Source organism: Phocoena sinus, chromosome 1, assembly GCF_008692025.1.
Source record: "Phocoena sinus isolate mPhoSin1 chromosome 1, mPhoSin1.pri, whole genome shotgun sequence".
Taxonomy (NCBI): Eukaryota; Metazoa; Chordata; class Mammalia; order Artiodactyla; family Phocoenidae; genus Phocoena; species Phocoena sinus.
In genome coordinates, this window is record NC_045763.1 from 124,914,193 (window position 1) to 124,931,286 (window position 17,094).

The following is a 17,094-nucleotide window of genomic DNA, read 5'->3' on the forward strand; positions in this document are numbered from 1 at the left end:
GCCGCTAAAGAAACCCCTCAAGGACCCCTCACCTCTCCTTCCGCCGTTCGACAGGCCTTTCTCACCCTCCGTAACGCGCTGATATCTTCTCCCTCCCCTTTCGCTGCCCAACCCAAACCGACCTTTTCACCTTTTTGTGGATGAACGGGCCGGAATAGCCACTGGACTCCTTGCCCAGCCTGTAGGCAAGGAGTAAGCCACCGCCCCGTGGCTTACCTCTCCAAACAGCTAGACCCAACCATTCGGGGATGGCAACCATGCCTTCGGGCCCTAGCAGCAGCAGCCGAACTGACCAAACAAAAACTGACTCTGGCCCACCCACTAACCGTGTTTTCCTCCCACCGGCTGGCCGACCTCCTAGGCCACAAGTCTCTCTCCCTCCTGGGCCCCTCCCACATCCAGGAGTTCCACCTACTGTTCATTGAAAACGCTGCTGTCTCCCTCGACCTCTTCCCCCTCCTAAACCCGGCCTCCCTCTTGCCTATCTCCGATACTGGGACCTCCCCTTCCCACTCCTGCCCCCAAGTCATAGAGGCCCTCAGCCCGCCGAGAGAGGGACTCTTTGACACCCCTCTTTCAAACCCGTACTGCACCCTCTTCGTAGCATACTTGCTCCCAGTTTTCTTAGGTTCCTTCGCAGGCTAATGGAGGAAGTCTCTCGGGTGGCCACAAACCAAATGCGCCTCGGTCCTTACACCTTGCTTCCTACAGAACCCCCCACTGGTCTCCCCTAAGCCTCGGACCTCTGGTCGCCCGACTCCCCTTTCGACACCCCCATTCAGCATGAAGTAGCCAGAGATCAGAACGCCGCCCCATTACCCCAAAGATGTCGGGATGTAAGGCCAACTGGCCCGAGGCAGGGGAACACAATCAGATTCACAGGCTGAATCAGACCGAAGCTCTCCGGACCACCCAGTTCCAGAAACTGACCTGGAGACTTTCCGGACCACCCAGTTCCAGGAACTGACCTGGGGACTTTGCACCCGACCCAGCCTTCCCGCCTTTCGAGGGGCGGGACTAACGGTCCCCCAGGATACCCGAGAAGACCACCAAATAAGGAATACCCTGCGCCCTCCCAGATTCACCACGCCCCTTTCCCTTCTTCCCCTGTAAAATCTTGCCCAACCCTCGCCTGGGCGCGACTTCTCTGGCCCCTTTCTCTCGGACCAGTGAACCTCGCCCGGGAGCGCTCCCTAATAAAGCTCACTTGAAGCTTTCCTCTGTTTCGCGGTGCCGTTTGTTAAGATCCGACCTTACAAAAAGTTTTGTTAAAGTGCTGTTCTGTCTCTGTTTCTCAGTATCAGCAGCCTTATTCTTTTCTCTTAACCAGTTGAAGTTACCCCAACTCCTTAATGAAGTCATTTTTTTTTTTAAGGAATTTTGCCTTTTTAAAAAAAATATTAATTAATTTATTTATGGCTGTGTTGGCTCTTCGTTTCTGTGCGAGGGCTTTCTCCAGTTGCGGCAAGTGGGGGCCACTCCTCATCGCGGTGCGCGGGCCTCTCACTATCGCGGCCTCTCTTGTTGCGGAGCACAGGCTCCAGATGCGCAGGCTCAGTAATTAGGGCTCACGGGGCTAGTTGCTCCGCGGTATGTGGGATCTTCCCAGACCAGGGCTCGAACCCGTGTCCCCTGCATTGGCAGGCAGATTCGCAACCACTGCGCCACCAGAGAAGCCCAATGAAGTCATTCTTTAAAAATCATTTTCTCTCGGGACTTCCCTGGTGGTCCAGTGGTTAGACTCTGCACTCTGGGTGCAGGGGGCACGGATTTGAGCCCTGGTCGGGGAACTAAGATCCCACATGCTACACGATGCGGCCTAAAAACAAAAACAAACAAAAAAATCATTTTCTCTTTTCAGACAATATTAACTTAGAACAATCCCACGTGTACATAGGGAGAGAACGAATATTAAGTGTCTATAGTAGACCAGTCACATCTATGAGTTTTGCATATGCTACTTAATTTTTTCCAGACAATAAGCCTGTAAAGTTGATGGTATTATTCCCATCAAATATAAAATTTTTACAAATGTAGAACTAAGGCCCTGAGATGTTAAGTTTTGCCCAGTGTATGTGTAGTATGTTCCAAGTTAGATTTAAGCCTAACATTTCTTGTCCCAAGCATCTCAGTCTAGTAACAGAGATAGGTACTTGAATAAATAAGTTATGAAGCTGTTTCATAAGTTACAGAGCCATTAAAAATGAGCAATATGTCTATATTTATTGCCAGTGAAGGATGTTCACCTTGTATTATTGAGTGAAAACACGTTGAAGAACAGAATCAGTATTATGAGCCTGTTCATTTATTCACTGATTCAGGAATGTATATTGAGTGCCTCCTTTGTCTTAGGCACTGTTCTAGGCACTTAGGATACTTGAGTGAACAAAAGAGTGTTTTTTTTAATGGAGCTTACAATCTATTAATATAGAATAGAATGTAAAAGAGACGGAATTAAATGAGGCAGCTTGGGCTGCAAGAAAGACTTGGAGAGAAAGCCTCAGTGATAGGTAAATTCATCCATAACAAATGGGTAATTGTTGGGAGACAGTTCTCCATGTCTCTTTTGTATTTCTGCACATCTTGTGAGCAGAGGCACTGGCTGCTTTGTTCTGGACTCTCTTTTCAGAGAACAAACTTGGGAGATATAATATCTCCCTGTGGAGCAGAGGGCAGATTTATTTATTGTCCAGAATAATAAAGATAATGTTTTCCTTTGGGACAAAGGTTAGGCAGATTTGCTTGATATAAGATTTGCGTTCCTTCAGTTCAGGGTTCCCCAGGTGTGATTCAAACCTATTGCATGTGCAGTATCCCCCCAGACCCCTCTGCATTGCCCTGTGGGAATTGGGGGACAAGGGGAACCAGTGTGAACCTGAAGCTCATTCTCCTTGAGGAGTAAAATCCTTTGCCTCTGACTCAGAAGTCCTGTGTCTTCTGCTAGCATCCATGAAATGGTGGCAGGTAGCTTGTTAGCTTACAAGTAGGCCAGACTCATCACAGTTCTTGATAATAGGCATGAGTTTATTTTTATTTTAATTTGAGAGGACTCAGTTTTTTTTTTTTAACTTATAGTTCTTATTTTTATCCTAGCTTTCAGCTCCTATTTCTTTCTTGGTGTAGTGCATTTAATTACTAAAAGGGTAGAGGAGGTTTATACTAGGTTGTTCTAGAAGCCCATTTTATGGAATGCGGGGCAATACAATTTTTAAAAAAATAAATTTATTTATTTATTTATTTATTTTTGGCTGTGTTGGGTCTTCGTTGCTGCGTGCAGGCTTTTCTCTAGTTGTCGTGAGCGGGGGCCACTCTTCATTGTGGTGCGTGGGCTTCTCATTGTGGTGGCTTCTCTTGTTGCGGAGCATGGGCTCTAGGCACGCGGGTTTCAGTAGTTGTGGCACGCAGACTTCAGTAGTTGTGCCTCGCGGGCTCTAGAGCGCAGGCTCAGTAGTTGTGGCGCACGGGCTTAGTTGCTCCGCGGCATGTGGGATCTTCCCGGACCGGGGCTCAAACCCGTGTCCCCTGCATTGGCAGGCGGATTCTTAACCACTGGGCCACCAGGGAAGCCCAATACAATCATTTTGATCTCCTAAGTCACATATAAAAATATCATTTAGGAGCTGTCTTGTCTCTGTCGTGTCTCAGTGCATGTTTTTATGTACAAGGTCATATGGAAGAATTCTTGCTCAAATTACTCACTTTGTCTTCTATTCTCTCATGTTGCACTACCATTTTCTCTAAGTTGGAAATGACTAGAGCCATGTTTTCAAGCCCAGATTTTAAAAATTTGGAAAAAAAATTTTAATACTTTTTTCATAGCATTTTAATGAATTTTAATTACTGTCGTGTTGTTAATTTGAATACTTCTTTCCTTAACTCTTAATTTATAACTCAGTAGGATTGCCAAAGGAATTGGCCAAAAGGAAAAGATTTAAAAAATTTTTTTCTGTTTACTAATTAGCATCTTTTTAAAACTGAAAATCAGATTTGAAAAGTTAATTATATAAAGTATAACCTAATTCATGAAAATACTTTGCTGAATTTCTGCAGGTTGTTTTATTCCAATAAGTTTAGGAACTATACCCCACCCGAACACACGCAAAATCTTTAACCCACGTGTTCATCCATTATCTAGCGATCTTACCAGTTACAGGCAAGGACAGAGAAAACAGTCTGGCTTCAAGAAGATCTTGCTCTTTACGTGGAATGCAAGAAAACATAATAGAGTCCCTTGTGACAGTATATAGAGAGCATAGTCAGGTTTAATTTTGAAATCTCATCAGCCTGATTACTTAGCTAATTACTGTTCTTTGTCATATATATATTCGGCTTCCTTTCATTACAGCTTCTGAATAAGCATGAAGCTTTTTGGTCCATTTTTGGTAAAAATGATTCGTTTCTTAAAGAAACATAATTTCTCTTTCAAAGGAGGAATTTATTATATTTTTGAAGTATTATAACTTTTCTGCTATTGATGGATATTTAGGCTGATTTAATTTTTGTGCTCTCACATTTCATCACTGTGAAATGAACTTTTAAGTATTTTAGCATTTCTGAAAGTGAGATGTTTAAAAATAGGTGGCATATTCTAAAACAGTTTGCCATCCTTTTTAAAATTGAAAACCTATTCCCCACCTCCAGTCTTCTCTTATCCCCTTTCTCTGCTTTATTTTTCCATATAGAGTTTTTACCAAGTCACATATTGTTTATTTTCTTTTATTAAGCTAACTAGAGTCAGGGATCTTTTTCTCTTTTATTTTACCATTGTATCTCTAGCTCCTAGAACACGACCTGGAATGGAGTAAGTACGCAATATATTTGTTGAATGAATGGATGAATGAAGGGAACATTTAAGTGTTTATTGTGGTTCCAGATACTGTGCTAAGCCCTTTCTCTCCTTGAATCACTTAATAAACACATGAGGTAGGTAGGTACTCTAATGAGGAAACTAGGGCTGAGGAGGAGTTAATTTGCCCAGTGTCACTCAGCCTGTAAATGGAGGAATTAAAATTAGAGCTTGACTCTACCTCATGACAGTTCCTAGGCTCTTAACAGTGTTACACTTGTCTAAGCAATAAATTGTATGATTTATTTAGTTCTTTCTTTTTAAACAGGAAGAAGAGAATTTATCCAAAGATTAAAACTTGAAGCAACCCTGAATGTGCATGATGGCTGTGTAAGTAATAGTTAATTCTCAACTATGAAGGACTTTAATACTAAGTGTTCAGATGTTTGAGGAACTGCCTCAGTCCTCCCAAAAGAGATTGGACTAAGTATAAGAAAATGGGAGAATTAAGTTTTACATTAAAACGTAAAAGTATACTTTGAATTTAGGAAAGCATATGGGAGATTTTTTAAAGAATGATGAGTTTTCTAACATTATCAAAAGGTTTTCATCTCTTTCACTCTATTGGTACTGATTTTGTGACAGTCACTAGTGATCTTAATGTCTCCAAATCTAGTGGTCATTTCTCAGAAACTTTAGACATTGGTTGAATACATTTTCTTTTTTGAAATACTTATTCTCTTGGATTCTGCTAACACCACACTCTCTTGGTTTTCTTTCTATCTCATTCTTCCCTGACTCCTCCACCTCTTCACCTTCAAATGTTGGATGTACCAACATTCTATCTTGGTTCCTCCCACCCTGTTTTCTCTTCACTTTTCTAAGTGATTTTGTTTAGTCCCATGGCTGAAAAACATGACTTCCAACTTTCCACTTCTTCCCAGAACTCCAGATTTATATAAATAACTCTCTAGTTAACATTTCCAGTTGCATGTCTAATAGCACCCCAAATTTAACAAGGTCAAAACAAAACTCTTGTAAGCTTTTGTTAGGAAAACTTCAGACACTGGACTTCCCTGGTGGCACAGTGATTAAGAATCTGCCTGCCAATGCAAGGGACATGGGTTCAAGCCGTGGTCTGGGAAGATCCCACATGCCGCGGAGCAACTAACCCTGTGTGTAACAACTACTGAGCCTGTGCTCTAGACCCCGTGAGACACAACTACTGAGCTCCTGTGCCACAACTACTGAAGCCCATGTGCCTAGAGCCTGTGCTCTGCAACAAGAGAAGCTACCACAATGAGAAGCCCACGTGCAGAAACGAAGACCAAACGCAGCCAAAAATAAATGAGTGAATGAATAAATAAAAAAATTAATTAATTAATAAAAAAAACCCCTTTAATCGTGCTTTTCATATACTCAGGACCTGGATTTAGCAGTTAATCAAGATTTTGGCACATTTTCTTTTTCCATTCCATTTTTTTCTCTTTGCTGAAGTATTTTAAAGCAAATCTCAGATGTGAAATCATTTCACCTCTGTATATAAGCTAAAAGTAATGGACATTTTTTTATGTAATCAAAATGGCATTATATAATTTAACAAGATAGTATATTTTTTTGTATCATCTAATACACAGTCCATAATCAAATTTCCCCCATTGTTTAAAAATCTCCTTTTTTTTTTAAACATTCTTATTGGAGTATAATTGTTTTACAATGTTGTGTTAGTTTCTGCTGTACAAAACAGTGAATCAGCTATATGTATACATATATCCCCATATCCCCTCCCTCTTGAGCCTCCCTCCCACCCTCCCTATTGCACCCCTCTAGGTCATCGCAAAGCATCGCGCTGATTTCCCTGTGCTATGCAGCAGCTTCCCACTAGCCATCCATTTCACATTTGGTAGTGTATATATGTCAATGCTACTCTCTCACTTCGTACCAGCTTCCCCTTCCCACTCTGTCCTCAAGTCTGTTCTCTACGTTTGTGTCTTTATTCCTGTCCTCCCACTAGGTTTTAGATTGCTTATATGTGTGTTAGCATATGGTATTTGTTTTTCTCTTTCTGACTTACTTCACTCTGTATGACAGGCTCTAGGTCCGTCTACCTCATTACAAATGACTCAATTTTGTTCCTTTTTATGGCTGGGTAATATTCCATTGTATATAGGTGCCACATCTTGTTTATCCATTCATCTGTCAATGGACATTTAGGTTGCTTCCATGTCTTGGCTATTGTAAATAGTGCTGCAGTGAACTTTGTGTTACATGCATCTTTTTGAATTATGGTTTTCTCAGGGTATATGCCCAGTAGTGGGATTGCTGGGTCATTAGGTAGTTCTATTTTCAGTGTTTTAAAGAACCTCCATACTGTTCGCCATAGTGGCTGTATCAATTTACATTCCCACCAACAGTGCAGGAGCGTTCTCTTTTCTCCACACCCTCTCCAGCATTTATTGTTTCTAGATTTCTTGGTGATGGCCATTCTGACCGGTGTGAGGTGATACCTCATTGTGGTTTTGATTTGCATTTCTCTAATGATTAGTGATGTTGAACATCTTTTCATGTGTTTGTTGGCAATCTGTATGTCTACTTTGGAGAAATGTCTATTTAGGTCTTCTGCCCATTCATGGATCAGGTTGTTTGGTCTTTTGATACTGAGATGCATAAGCTGCTTGTATGTTTTGGAGATTAATCCTTTGTCCGTTTCTTCGTTTGCAAATATTTTCTCCCATTTGGAGGTTTGTCTTTTTCTCTTGTTTATGGTTTCCTTTGCTGTGCAAAAGCTTTTAAGGTTCATTAGGTCCCATTTGTTTATTTTTGATTTTATTTCCATTAATCTAGGAGGTGGGTCAAAAAGGATCTTGCTGTGATTTATGTCATAGAGTGTTCTGCCTATGTTTTCCTCTAAGAGTTTGATAGTGTCTGGTCTTACATTTAGGTCTTTAATCCATTTTGAGTTTATTTTTGTGTATGGTGTTAGGAAGTGTTCTAATTTCATTCTTTTACCTGTAGCTGTCCGGTTTTCCCAGCACCACTTATTGAAGAAGCTGTCTTTTCTCCATTGTATATTCTTGCCTCCTTTGTCAAAGGTAAGGTGACCATATGTGTGTGGGTTTATCACTGGGCTTTCTATCCTATTCCATTGATTGATATACTGTTTTTGTGCCAGTACCATACTGTCTTGATTACTGTAGCTTTGTAGTATAGCCTGAAGTCAGGGAGCCTGATTCCTCCAGCTCTGTTTTCTTTCTCAAGATTGCTTTGGCTATTTGGGGTCTTTTGTGTTTCCATGCAAATTGTAAAATTTTTTGTTCTAGTTCAGTGAAGAATGCCATTGGTAGTTTGATAGGGATTGCACTGAATCTGTAGATTGCTTTGAGTAATATAGTCATTTTCACAATATTGATTCTTCTAATCCAAGAACATGGTATATCTTTCCATCTGTTTGTATGGTCTTTAATGTGTTTCATCAGTGTCTTATAGATTTCAGCATGCAGGTCTTTCGCCTCCTTAGGTAGATTATTCCTAGGTATTTTATTCTTTTTGTTGCAGTGATAAATGGGATTGTTTCCATAATTTCTGTTTCTGATTTTTCATTTTTAGTGTGTAGGAATGCAACAGATTTCTGTGCATTAATTTTGTATCCTGCTACTTTACCAAATTCATTGATCAGCTCTAGTAGTTTTCTGGTGTCATCTTTAGGATTTTCTATGTATAGATCATGTCATCTGCAAACAGTGACACTTTTTCTTCTTTTCCAATTTAGATTCCTTATATTTCTTTTTCCTCTCTGACTGCCATGGATAATACTTCCAAAACTATGTTGAATAATAGTGGTGAAAGTGGGCAACCTTGTCTTGTTCCTGATCTTAGAGGAAATGCTTTCAGTTTTTCACCATTGAGAATGATGTTGGCTGTGAATTTGTCATATATGGCTTTTATTATGTTGAGGTAGGTTCTCTCTATGCCCACTTTCTGGAGAGTTTTTATCATAAATGGGTGTTGAATTTTGTCAAAAGCTTTTTCTGCATCTATTGAGGTGATCACATGGTTTTTATCCTTCAGTTTGTTAATATGGTGTGCCACATTGATTGTTTTGCATATAGTGAAGAATCCTTGCATTCCTGGAATGAACCCCACTTGATCATGATGTATGATCCTTTTAATGTGCTGTTGGATTCTGTTTGCTAGTATTTTGTTGAGGATTTTTGCATCTATGTTCGTCAGTGATATTGGCCTGTAATTTTCTTTTTCTGTGATATATTTGTCTGGTTTTGGTATCAGGGTGATGGTGGCCTCATAGAATGAGTTTGGGAGTGTTCCTCACTCTGCTGTATTTTGGAAGAGTTTTAGAAAGGTAGTTGTTCACTCTTCTCTAAATCTTTGTTAGAATTTGCCTGTGAAGCCATGTGTTCCTGGGCTTTTTGTTTGTTGGAAGATTTTTAATCACAGTTTCAATTTCAGTGCTTGTGAATGGTCTGTTCGTACTTTCTAGTCCTTCCTGGTTCAGTCTTGGAAGATTGTACTTTTCTAAGAATTTGTCCATTTCTTCCAGGTTGTCCATTTTATTGGCATATAGTTGCTTTTAGTAATCTCTCATGCTCCTTTGTATTTCTGCAGTCAGTTGTTACTTCTCCTTTTTCATTTCTAATTCTGTTGATTTGAGTCTTCTCCCTTTTTTCCTGATGAGTCTAATGGTTTATCAATTTTGTCTTCTCAAAGAACCAGCTTTTAGTTTTATTGATCTTTGCTATTGTTTCCTTCATTTTTTTTCCATTTATTTCTGATCTGATCTTTATGATTTCTTTCCTTTTGCTAACTTCGGGGTTTTTTTGTTCTTTCTCTGATTGCTTTACATGTAAGGTTAGGTTGTTTATTTGAGATTTTTCTTGTTTTTTGAGGTAGGATTGTATTCCTATAAACTTCCATCTTAGAACTGCTTTTGCTGCATCCCATAGGTTTTAGGTCATTGTGTTTTCGTTGTCATTTGTTTCTAGGTATTTATTTGATTTCTTCTTTGATTTCTTCTGTGATCTTAGTTGTTTAGAAGCATATTGTTTAGCCTCCATATATTTTTATTTTTTACCGTTTTCTTCCTGTAATTGATAGCTAGTCTCATAGTGTTGTGGTCCAAAAAGGTACTTGATTGGCAGGCAGATTCTTAACTACTGCACCACCAGGGAAGTCCCCGGAATCTGTATTCTAGTCAACACTTTAGGTGATTTTAATCTAGGTGATCTGTAGATCATACTTTGGAAAACAGTGCTATAGCTACAAATTGAAAACATGAGACTAGAACGAGCACATGGAAAGAAATTGCAAACTGGAGGGTCTAGGCCTTAACTCTAAGGATTCAAACATTTAAAACTTAAGCAAAGAGGGGAAAAGTGTCTATATTCCGATCCTCCAAAATGTTATCTTTTTCCTGTTCACAGTTGTGGTATTATAATTATGCTGTAAATACACTTTTGATATCAATATATGTTATTTATTTTAAACCTTAGCACCACTCTTGAGGTTCCCCTGATGCTCATGGTTAAAAATGGATCATAACAAAAAGAAATGGACATATACTGCACTCCCTTATTCTGTTCTTATCCTCCTTAAGCAGCCTCTTTTAATCCGTGTTTTATTTCAGATCTTCTGGTAATTTCTTTCATTTCTGTGTGATAGTATTATGTTGGTCTTTCTTGAAGTGTCAACTTTGGGTGTTGTCCATTGTTTTTCTGCTATGATAGAAGAGGAATTAACTAATTTATACAATTTTCTAAGATGTAGGCTTCTCAAAAATTTCGTTACTGTTCTCCGTCTCTCCAGCTGTCACTTTAATTTTAAACAACACACTTAAGCATCGTTTTGTTTTTCTGTCATTCATAGACAGTATTTCTTGAATCCCTATTCTGTAAAGTATATTTAAGGCTTTCACCCTTCTTCCACCTTCCTATCTCTATTTCACACCTTTTTCAGCTATATATGCTTTTGTATTATCAGTGTTGATTTCATTTGCCTCCTATTCTGTAGCCGTTGTTATTTTCTGAAATTTGTCAATGTATTTATTCTAAAAGTCAAAATTCAGTAAACAGTGTTAATGTCTTATACATATGTATATGTCATAGTTTTCATTAAGCTCGTCACAATAAGGAGAGAATAGGAAGAAAATTATATAATATATCATCTGTTTTATAGGTGAGCACACTCAGCTGCTCAAAACTCTCTAATGGGTTTCTGGCTTACGTATAGTATATCCAAAGGCCTTACTGCTTCAGAGACGCTACATGATTTGGCACTTGCCTTCTTTTCCATTTCATCCCTTACTGTATTCTCCATTATACATGTTTGTTTTAGTCATACTCATCTTTTTGCTGTTTCTTTAAATGCACCTAGTACACCTCTGTCGTACGTATTTTGTTTTTTGCCTAGAACTTTCTTCCTCACATATCTTTGAAGCTTACCTCGTCATTTCATTTAGCTCTAACTGTTAACCTGTCAGAGACGCTTTTCCTGACCACCCTAATAGCTCCCCACTCCTCATCAGTATCTTTCTCTTTCTTCTGTTTTTTTCACCATAATACTGACATTATAATTATGCATTTATTTATTTGTTCATAGTCTGCATACCTGCCTCCCTCTACTCTAGCACTCTGGACACCAAATATATCTTCATAAATTTATTTTCTTCGTCTAGTGTCGAGGGGAGTGCCTACCACATATTTGGCACTTATGAAGTGTTTATCGAAGACACAAAAGCATGTGTTATATATTGGATTTTATGTGTTTCTTTAAGGAACTAAGGTCAAGTCTTTCTCCTTACTCAAAGGAGAATTTTCTGGTGTTAATTTCAGATGGATTCTTGCATAATGTATAACTGCCTTTGTGGTATTCTGAAGTTTTTACAAGCTGTGGATTCTGTATCTTTCCAGTTTTGAATTTATTTTCAGGTTTTACTGAGTATTTTCTCAAATATTTTTCTAAGGATGAGTGGAACATAAACTTTTCTTACTAGCTTAAAGATATCTTTTCTGCTTGCATACTAAAAAAATTTTTGTCCTTATTTTTATTTTGCATTTTTTAAAACGGGTGATGCCTTCTCATGGTACAAAAATAAACTACATAAAAAAATACACATTGAGGGACTTCCCTGGTGGTCCAGTGGTTAAGAATCCACCTTCTGATGCATGGGATGCAGGTTCGATCCCTGGTCGGGATCCCACATGCCATGGGGCAACTAAGCCCACGTGCCACAACTACTGAGCCCACATGCTCTAGAGCCTGTGTGCTACCACGAGAGAGCCTGCGTGCTGCAACTACTGAGCCCACATGCCACAACTAGAGAGCCTGTGCACCACAACTACTGAGCCTGCGTGCTCTAGAGCCTGCACGCCACAACTAGAGAGAAGCCCGTGCGCCACAATGAAAAATCCTGCATACTACAATGAAGATCTCGCATTCCACAACTAAGACCAAACACAGCCAAAATAAATACAATAAATTAACAAAAAAAAAGTATACATTGAGAAGTGTGGCTCTCACTCCTGTTCCTGTCTTTCCCATTTTTTTCTGTTCCCTAAAACACATAACCACTTGTTTTAGTTTCATGGGTATCCTTCTACTCTATTTTTTCCCCATCTTTATTGAGATATAATTTGCATATATAAATGTATAAGTTTAATGTGTAAAATGTAATGATTTGATACACATATATATTGCAAAATGATTACCACAATAAGCTTAGTTAACACATTTATCACTTCACATAATTTCCATTTTGTTGTTGTGGTGGTGGTGGTGAGAACATTTAATATTTACTTTCTTAGCATCTTTCCAGTATACAGCACAGTATTGCTACCTATAAACACCATGCTGTACATTAGATTCCAGAACTTACTCACCTTATAACTGGTAGTTTATACTTTTTGAACATCTCATTTCCTCCACCTTCCAGCCTCTGGCAGCCACCAGTCTACTCTCTGTTTCTATCAGTTGAGCGTGTTTAGATTCCACATATAAGTGATATCATACAGTATTTGTCATTCTTTATCTCACCCTCGGCATTCATCCACATTGTTGCAAACATCAGGATTTCCTTCAATTTTATGGCTGAAAAATATTCCATTGTGTGCATGGGTGTGTGTGTTTATCATATTTATCCATTCATCCATTGACAGACACCTAGGTTCTTTTCGTGTCTTGGTATCGTAAATACACAATGAATATGGGGTGCTGCAGATATCTCTTCAAGATAGTATTTTAATTTCCTTCAAATATATACCCAAAATTGGGATTGCTGGATTATATGGTAGTTCTAGTTTAAATTTTTTGAGGAACCTCCATAGTGTTTCCTGTAGTTGCTGTATCAATTTCCCTTCCCACCAGTGGTGCACAAGGATCCCTTTTCTCCACGTCCTTACCAGCACTTCTTATCTCTTATATTTTTGATAATAGCCATTCTAATACATCTGAGATGGTATCTCATTGTGTTCTTTTTTTGTTGTTGTTGTCCATGCTGTGCAGCTCGTGGGATTGAACCTGGGCCACAGCAGTGAAAGCACCGAGTCCTAACTACTGGACTTCCAGGGTCCTCCCTCATTTGTGGCTTTGATTTGCATTTTTCTGATGATTAGTGATGTTGAACACTGTTTCATGTACTTTTTGGCCATTTGTATGTCTTCTTTGGAAAAATGTTTTTCAGGTCTTTGCCCATTTTTATGCTTACAAACTTTTTTTTGGCGGTACGCGGGCCTCTCTGTTGTGGCCTTTCCCGTTGTGGAGCACGGCCTCCGGACGTGCAGGTTCAGAGGCCATGGCTCATGGGCCCAGCCGCTCCGCGACATGTGGGATCTTCCCGGACCGGGGCACGAACCCGTGTCCCCTGCATTGGCAGGCGGACTCTCAACCACTGCGCCACCAAGGAAGCCCCTTCTGCCCATTTTTTAATTGGGTTGTTTGTTTTTTTAATATTGAGCTGCATGAGCTTTTTATGTATTTTGGAGATTAATCCTTTGTCCGTTGATTTGTTTGCAAATATTTTCTCCCATATTGAGGGTTGAGTTTTCGTCTTGTTTACAGTTTTCCTTTGCTGTGCAAAAGCTTTTAAGTTTCATTAGGTCCCATTTATTTTTGTTTTTATTTCCATTACTCTAGGAGGTGGGTCAAAAAAGATCTTGCTGTGATTTATTTCAGAGTGTTCTTCTGATGTTTTTCTGTAAGAGTTTTATAGTGTCTGGTCTTACATTTAGGTCTTTAATCCATTTTGAGTTTATTTTTGTGTATGGTGTGAGGTAGTGTTCTAATTTCATTCTTTTCCATATAGCTGTCCAGTTTTCCCAGCACCACTTATTGAAGAGACTGTCTTTTCCCCATTGTATATCCTTGCCTCCTTTGTCGTAGATTAGTTGACCAGAGGTGTGTAGGTTTATGTCTGGGCTTTCTGTCCTGTTCCATTGATCTATATTTCTGTTTTTGTTCCAGTGCCCTATTGTCTTAATTACTGTAGCTTTGTAGTATAGTATGAGGTGAGGGAGTATGATTCCTACAGTTCTGTTTTTTTTCCCTCAAGATTGCTTTGGCTATTCAGGGTATTTTGTGTCTCCATACAACTTTTAAGATTTTTTGTTCTAGTTTGTAAAAAGTGCCATTGGTAGTTTGATAGGGATTGCATTGAATCTGTAGATTGCTTTGAGTAATATAGTCATTTTCACAATATTGATTCTTCCAATCCAAGAACATGGTATATCTCTCCATCTGTTTGTGTCATCTCTGATTTCTTTCATCAGTATCTGATAGTTTTCTGAGTACAGGACTTTTACCTCCTTAGGTAGGTTTATTCCTAGGTATTTTATTCTTTTTGTGGCAGTGGTGAATGGGAGTGTTTCCTTAATTTCTCTTTCATATTTTTCATCATTAGTGTCTAGGAATGCAAGAGACTTCTGTGCATTAATTTTGTATCCTGAAACTTTACCAAATTCATTGATTAGCTCTAGTAGTTTTCTGGTGGCATATTTAGGATTATCTATATATAGTATCATCTCATCTGCAAACAGTGACAGTCTTACTACTTCCTTTACAATTTGCATTCCTTTTATTTCTTTTTCTTCTCTTACTGCCATGGCTAGGACTTTCAAAACTATGTTGAATAATACTGGCGAGAGTGAACATCCTTGTTTTCTTCCTGATCTTAGAGGAAATGCTTTCAATCTTTCACCTTTGAGAATGATGTTGGCTGTGGGTTTGTCATATATGGCCTTTATTATGTTGAGGTAGGTTCCCTCTATGCCCACTTTCTGGAGAGTTTTTATCATAAATGGGTGTTGAATTTTGTCAAAAGCTTTTTCTGCATCTATTGAGATGATCATATGGTTTTTATTCTTCAGTTTGTTAATATGGTGTATCACATTGTTTGATTTGCATATATCAAAGAATCCTTGCATCCCTGGGATAAATTCCACTTGATCATGATGTATGATCCTTTCAGTGTGTTGTTTGATTCTGTTTCCTAGTATTTTGTTGAGGATTTTTGCATCTGTGTTCATCAGTGATATTAGTCTGTAATTTTTTTTGTAGTATCTTTGTCTTCTTTTGGTATCAGGGTTATGGTGGCCTCGTAGAATGAGTTTGGGAGTGTTCCTTCTTCTGCAGTTTTTTTGGAAGAGTTGAGAAGCATGAGTGTTAGCTCTTCTCTGTTTGAGAGAATTCACCTGAAAGGGTCTGGTCCTGGACTTCTGTGTGTTTGAAGATTTTTCATCACAGTTTCAGTTTCAGTGCTTGTGATTGATCAGTTCATACTTTCTATTTCTTCCTGGTTCAGTCTTGGAAGGTTATACCTTTCTAAGAATTCATCTGTTTCTTCCAGGTTGTCCATTTTATTGGCATAGATTGCTTATAATAGTCTCTTATGATGCTTTGTATTTCTGTGGTGTCTGTTGTAACTTCTCCTTTTTCACTTCTAATTTTATTGATTTGAGTCTGGCTAAAAGTTTATCAATTTTGTTTATCTTCTCAAAGAACCAGCTTTTAGGTTTATTGATCCTTGCTTTTGTTTTCTTTGTTTCTATTTCATTTATTTCTGCTCCGATCTTTATGATTTCTTTCCTTCTACTAACTTTGGGTTTTCTTTGTTCTTCTTTCTCTGGTTGTTTTAAGTGTAAGGTTAGATTGTTTCTTTGAGATTTTTCTTGTTTCTTGAGGTAGGGTTGTATTGCTATAAAGTTCCCTCTTAGAACTGGGTTTGCTGCATCCCATAGGTTTTGGATCATTGCGTTTTTGTTGTCATTTGTCTCTAGGTATTTTTTATTTTCCTCTTTGATTTCTTCAGTGATCTCTTGGTTATTTAGTAACATTGTTTAGCCTCCATATGATTGTGTTTTTTACGTTATTTTCCCTGTAATTTATTTCTAATCTCATAGTGTTGTGGTTTGAAAAGATGCTTGATATGATTTCAGTTTTCTTAAATTTACCGAGACTTGATTTGTAACCCAAGATGTGAGCTATCCTGGAGAATGTTCCACGTGCACTTGCAAAGAAAGTATAATCTGCTTTTTTTGGATGGAATGTCCTATAAATATCAATTAAGTCTATCTGGTCTAATGTGTCATTTAAAGCTTGTGTTTCCTTATTTATTGTCATTTTGGATGACTTGTCCAATAGAAAAGTGGAGTGTTGAAGTCCCCTACCTACTATTATTGTGTTACTGTCAATTTCCCGTTTTATAGCTGTTAGTGTTTGACTTACATATTGAGGTGCTCCTATGTTGGGTGCATAAATATTTACAATTGTTATATCTTGTTCTTGGATTGATCCCTTAATCATTATGTAGTGTCCTTCCGTGTCTCTTTTAGTAGTCTTTATTTTAAAGTCTATTTTTTCTTTTATGAGTATTGCTACTCCAGCTTTCTTTTGATTTCCATTTGGATGGAATATCTTTTTCCATCCTCTTACTTTCAGTCTGTGTGTATCCCTAGGTATGAAGTGGGTCTCTTGTACACAGTATATATATGGGCCTTGTGTTTTTATCCATTCAGTGAGCCTGTCTTTTGGTTGGAGCATTTAATCCATTCACATTTAAGGTAATTATACATATGTATGTTCCTGTTACCATTTTCTTAATTGTTTTGGGTTTGCTTTTGTAGGTCCTTTTCTTCTCTTGTGTTTCCCACTTAGAGAATTTCTTTTAGCATTTGTTGTAGAGATGCTTTGGTGGTGCTGAATTCTCTGAGGTTTTGCTTGTTTGTAAAGCTTTTGATTTCTCTTTTGAATCAGAATGAGATCCTTGCTGGGTAGAGTAATCTTGGTTTTAGGTTCTTCCCTTT

General features: G+C 38.6%; 1 protein-coding gene across 9 annotated transcripts in view; it reads left to right on the forward strand.

Annotated features, from left to right (window-relative positions):
- DCAF6 (DDB1 and CUL4 associated factor 6) overlaps nucleotides 1–17,094 on the forward strand; it is a 173,813-nt gene that overhangs the window by 21,159 nt on the left and 135,560 nt on the right. For 7 of the 9 annotated variants that reach the window (XM_032637199.1, XM_032638781.1, XM_032632494.1 and 4 more), the window contains exon 2: nucleotides 5,115–5,176. The exons of the other annotated variants lie outside the window; for them this stretch is intronic. Coding sequence is in view for 5 of the 7 variants with exons in the window: in XM_032632494.1 (XP_032488385.1) it covers nucleotides 5,115–5,176 (62 nt within the window). In the remaining 2 variants the exon portion in view is untranslated. The remainder of the gene's footprint in view (nucleotides 1–5,114; nucleotides 5,177–17,094) is intronic. 9 annotated transcript variants of the gene reach the window in all.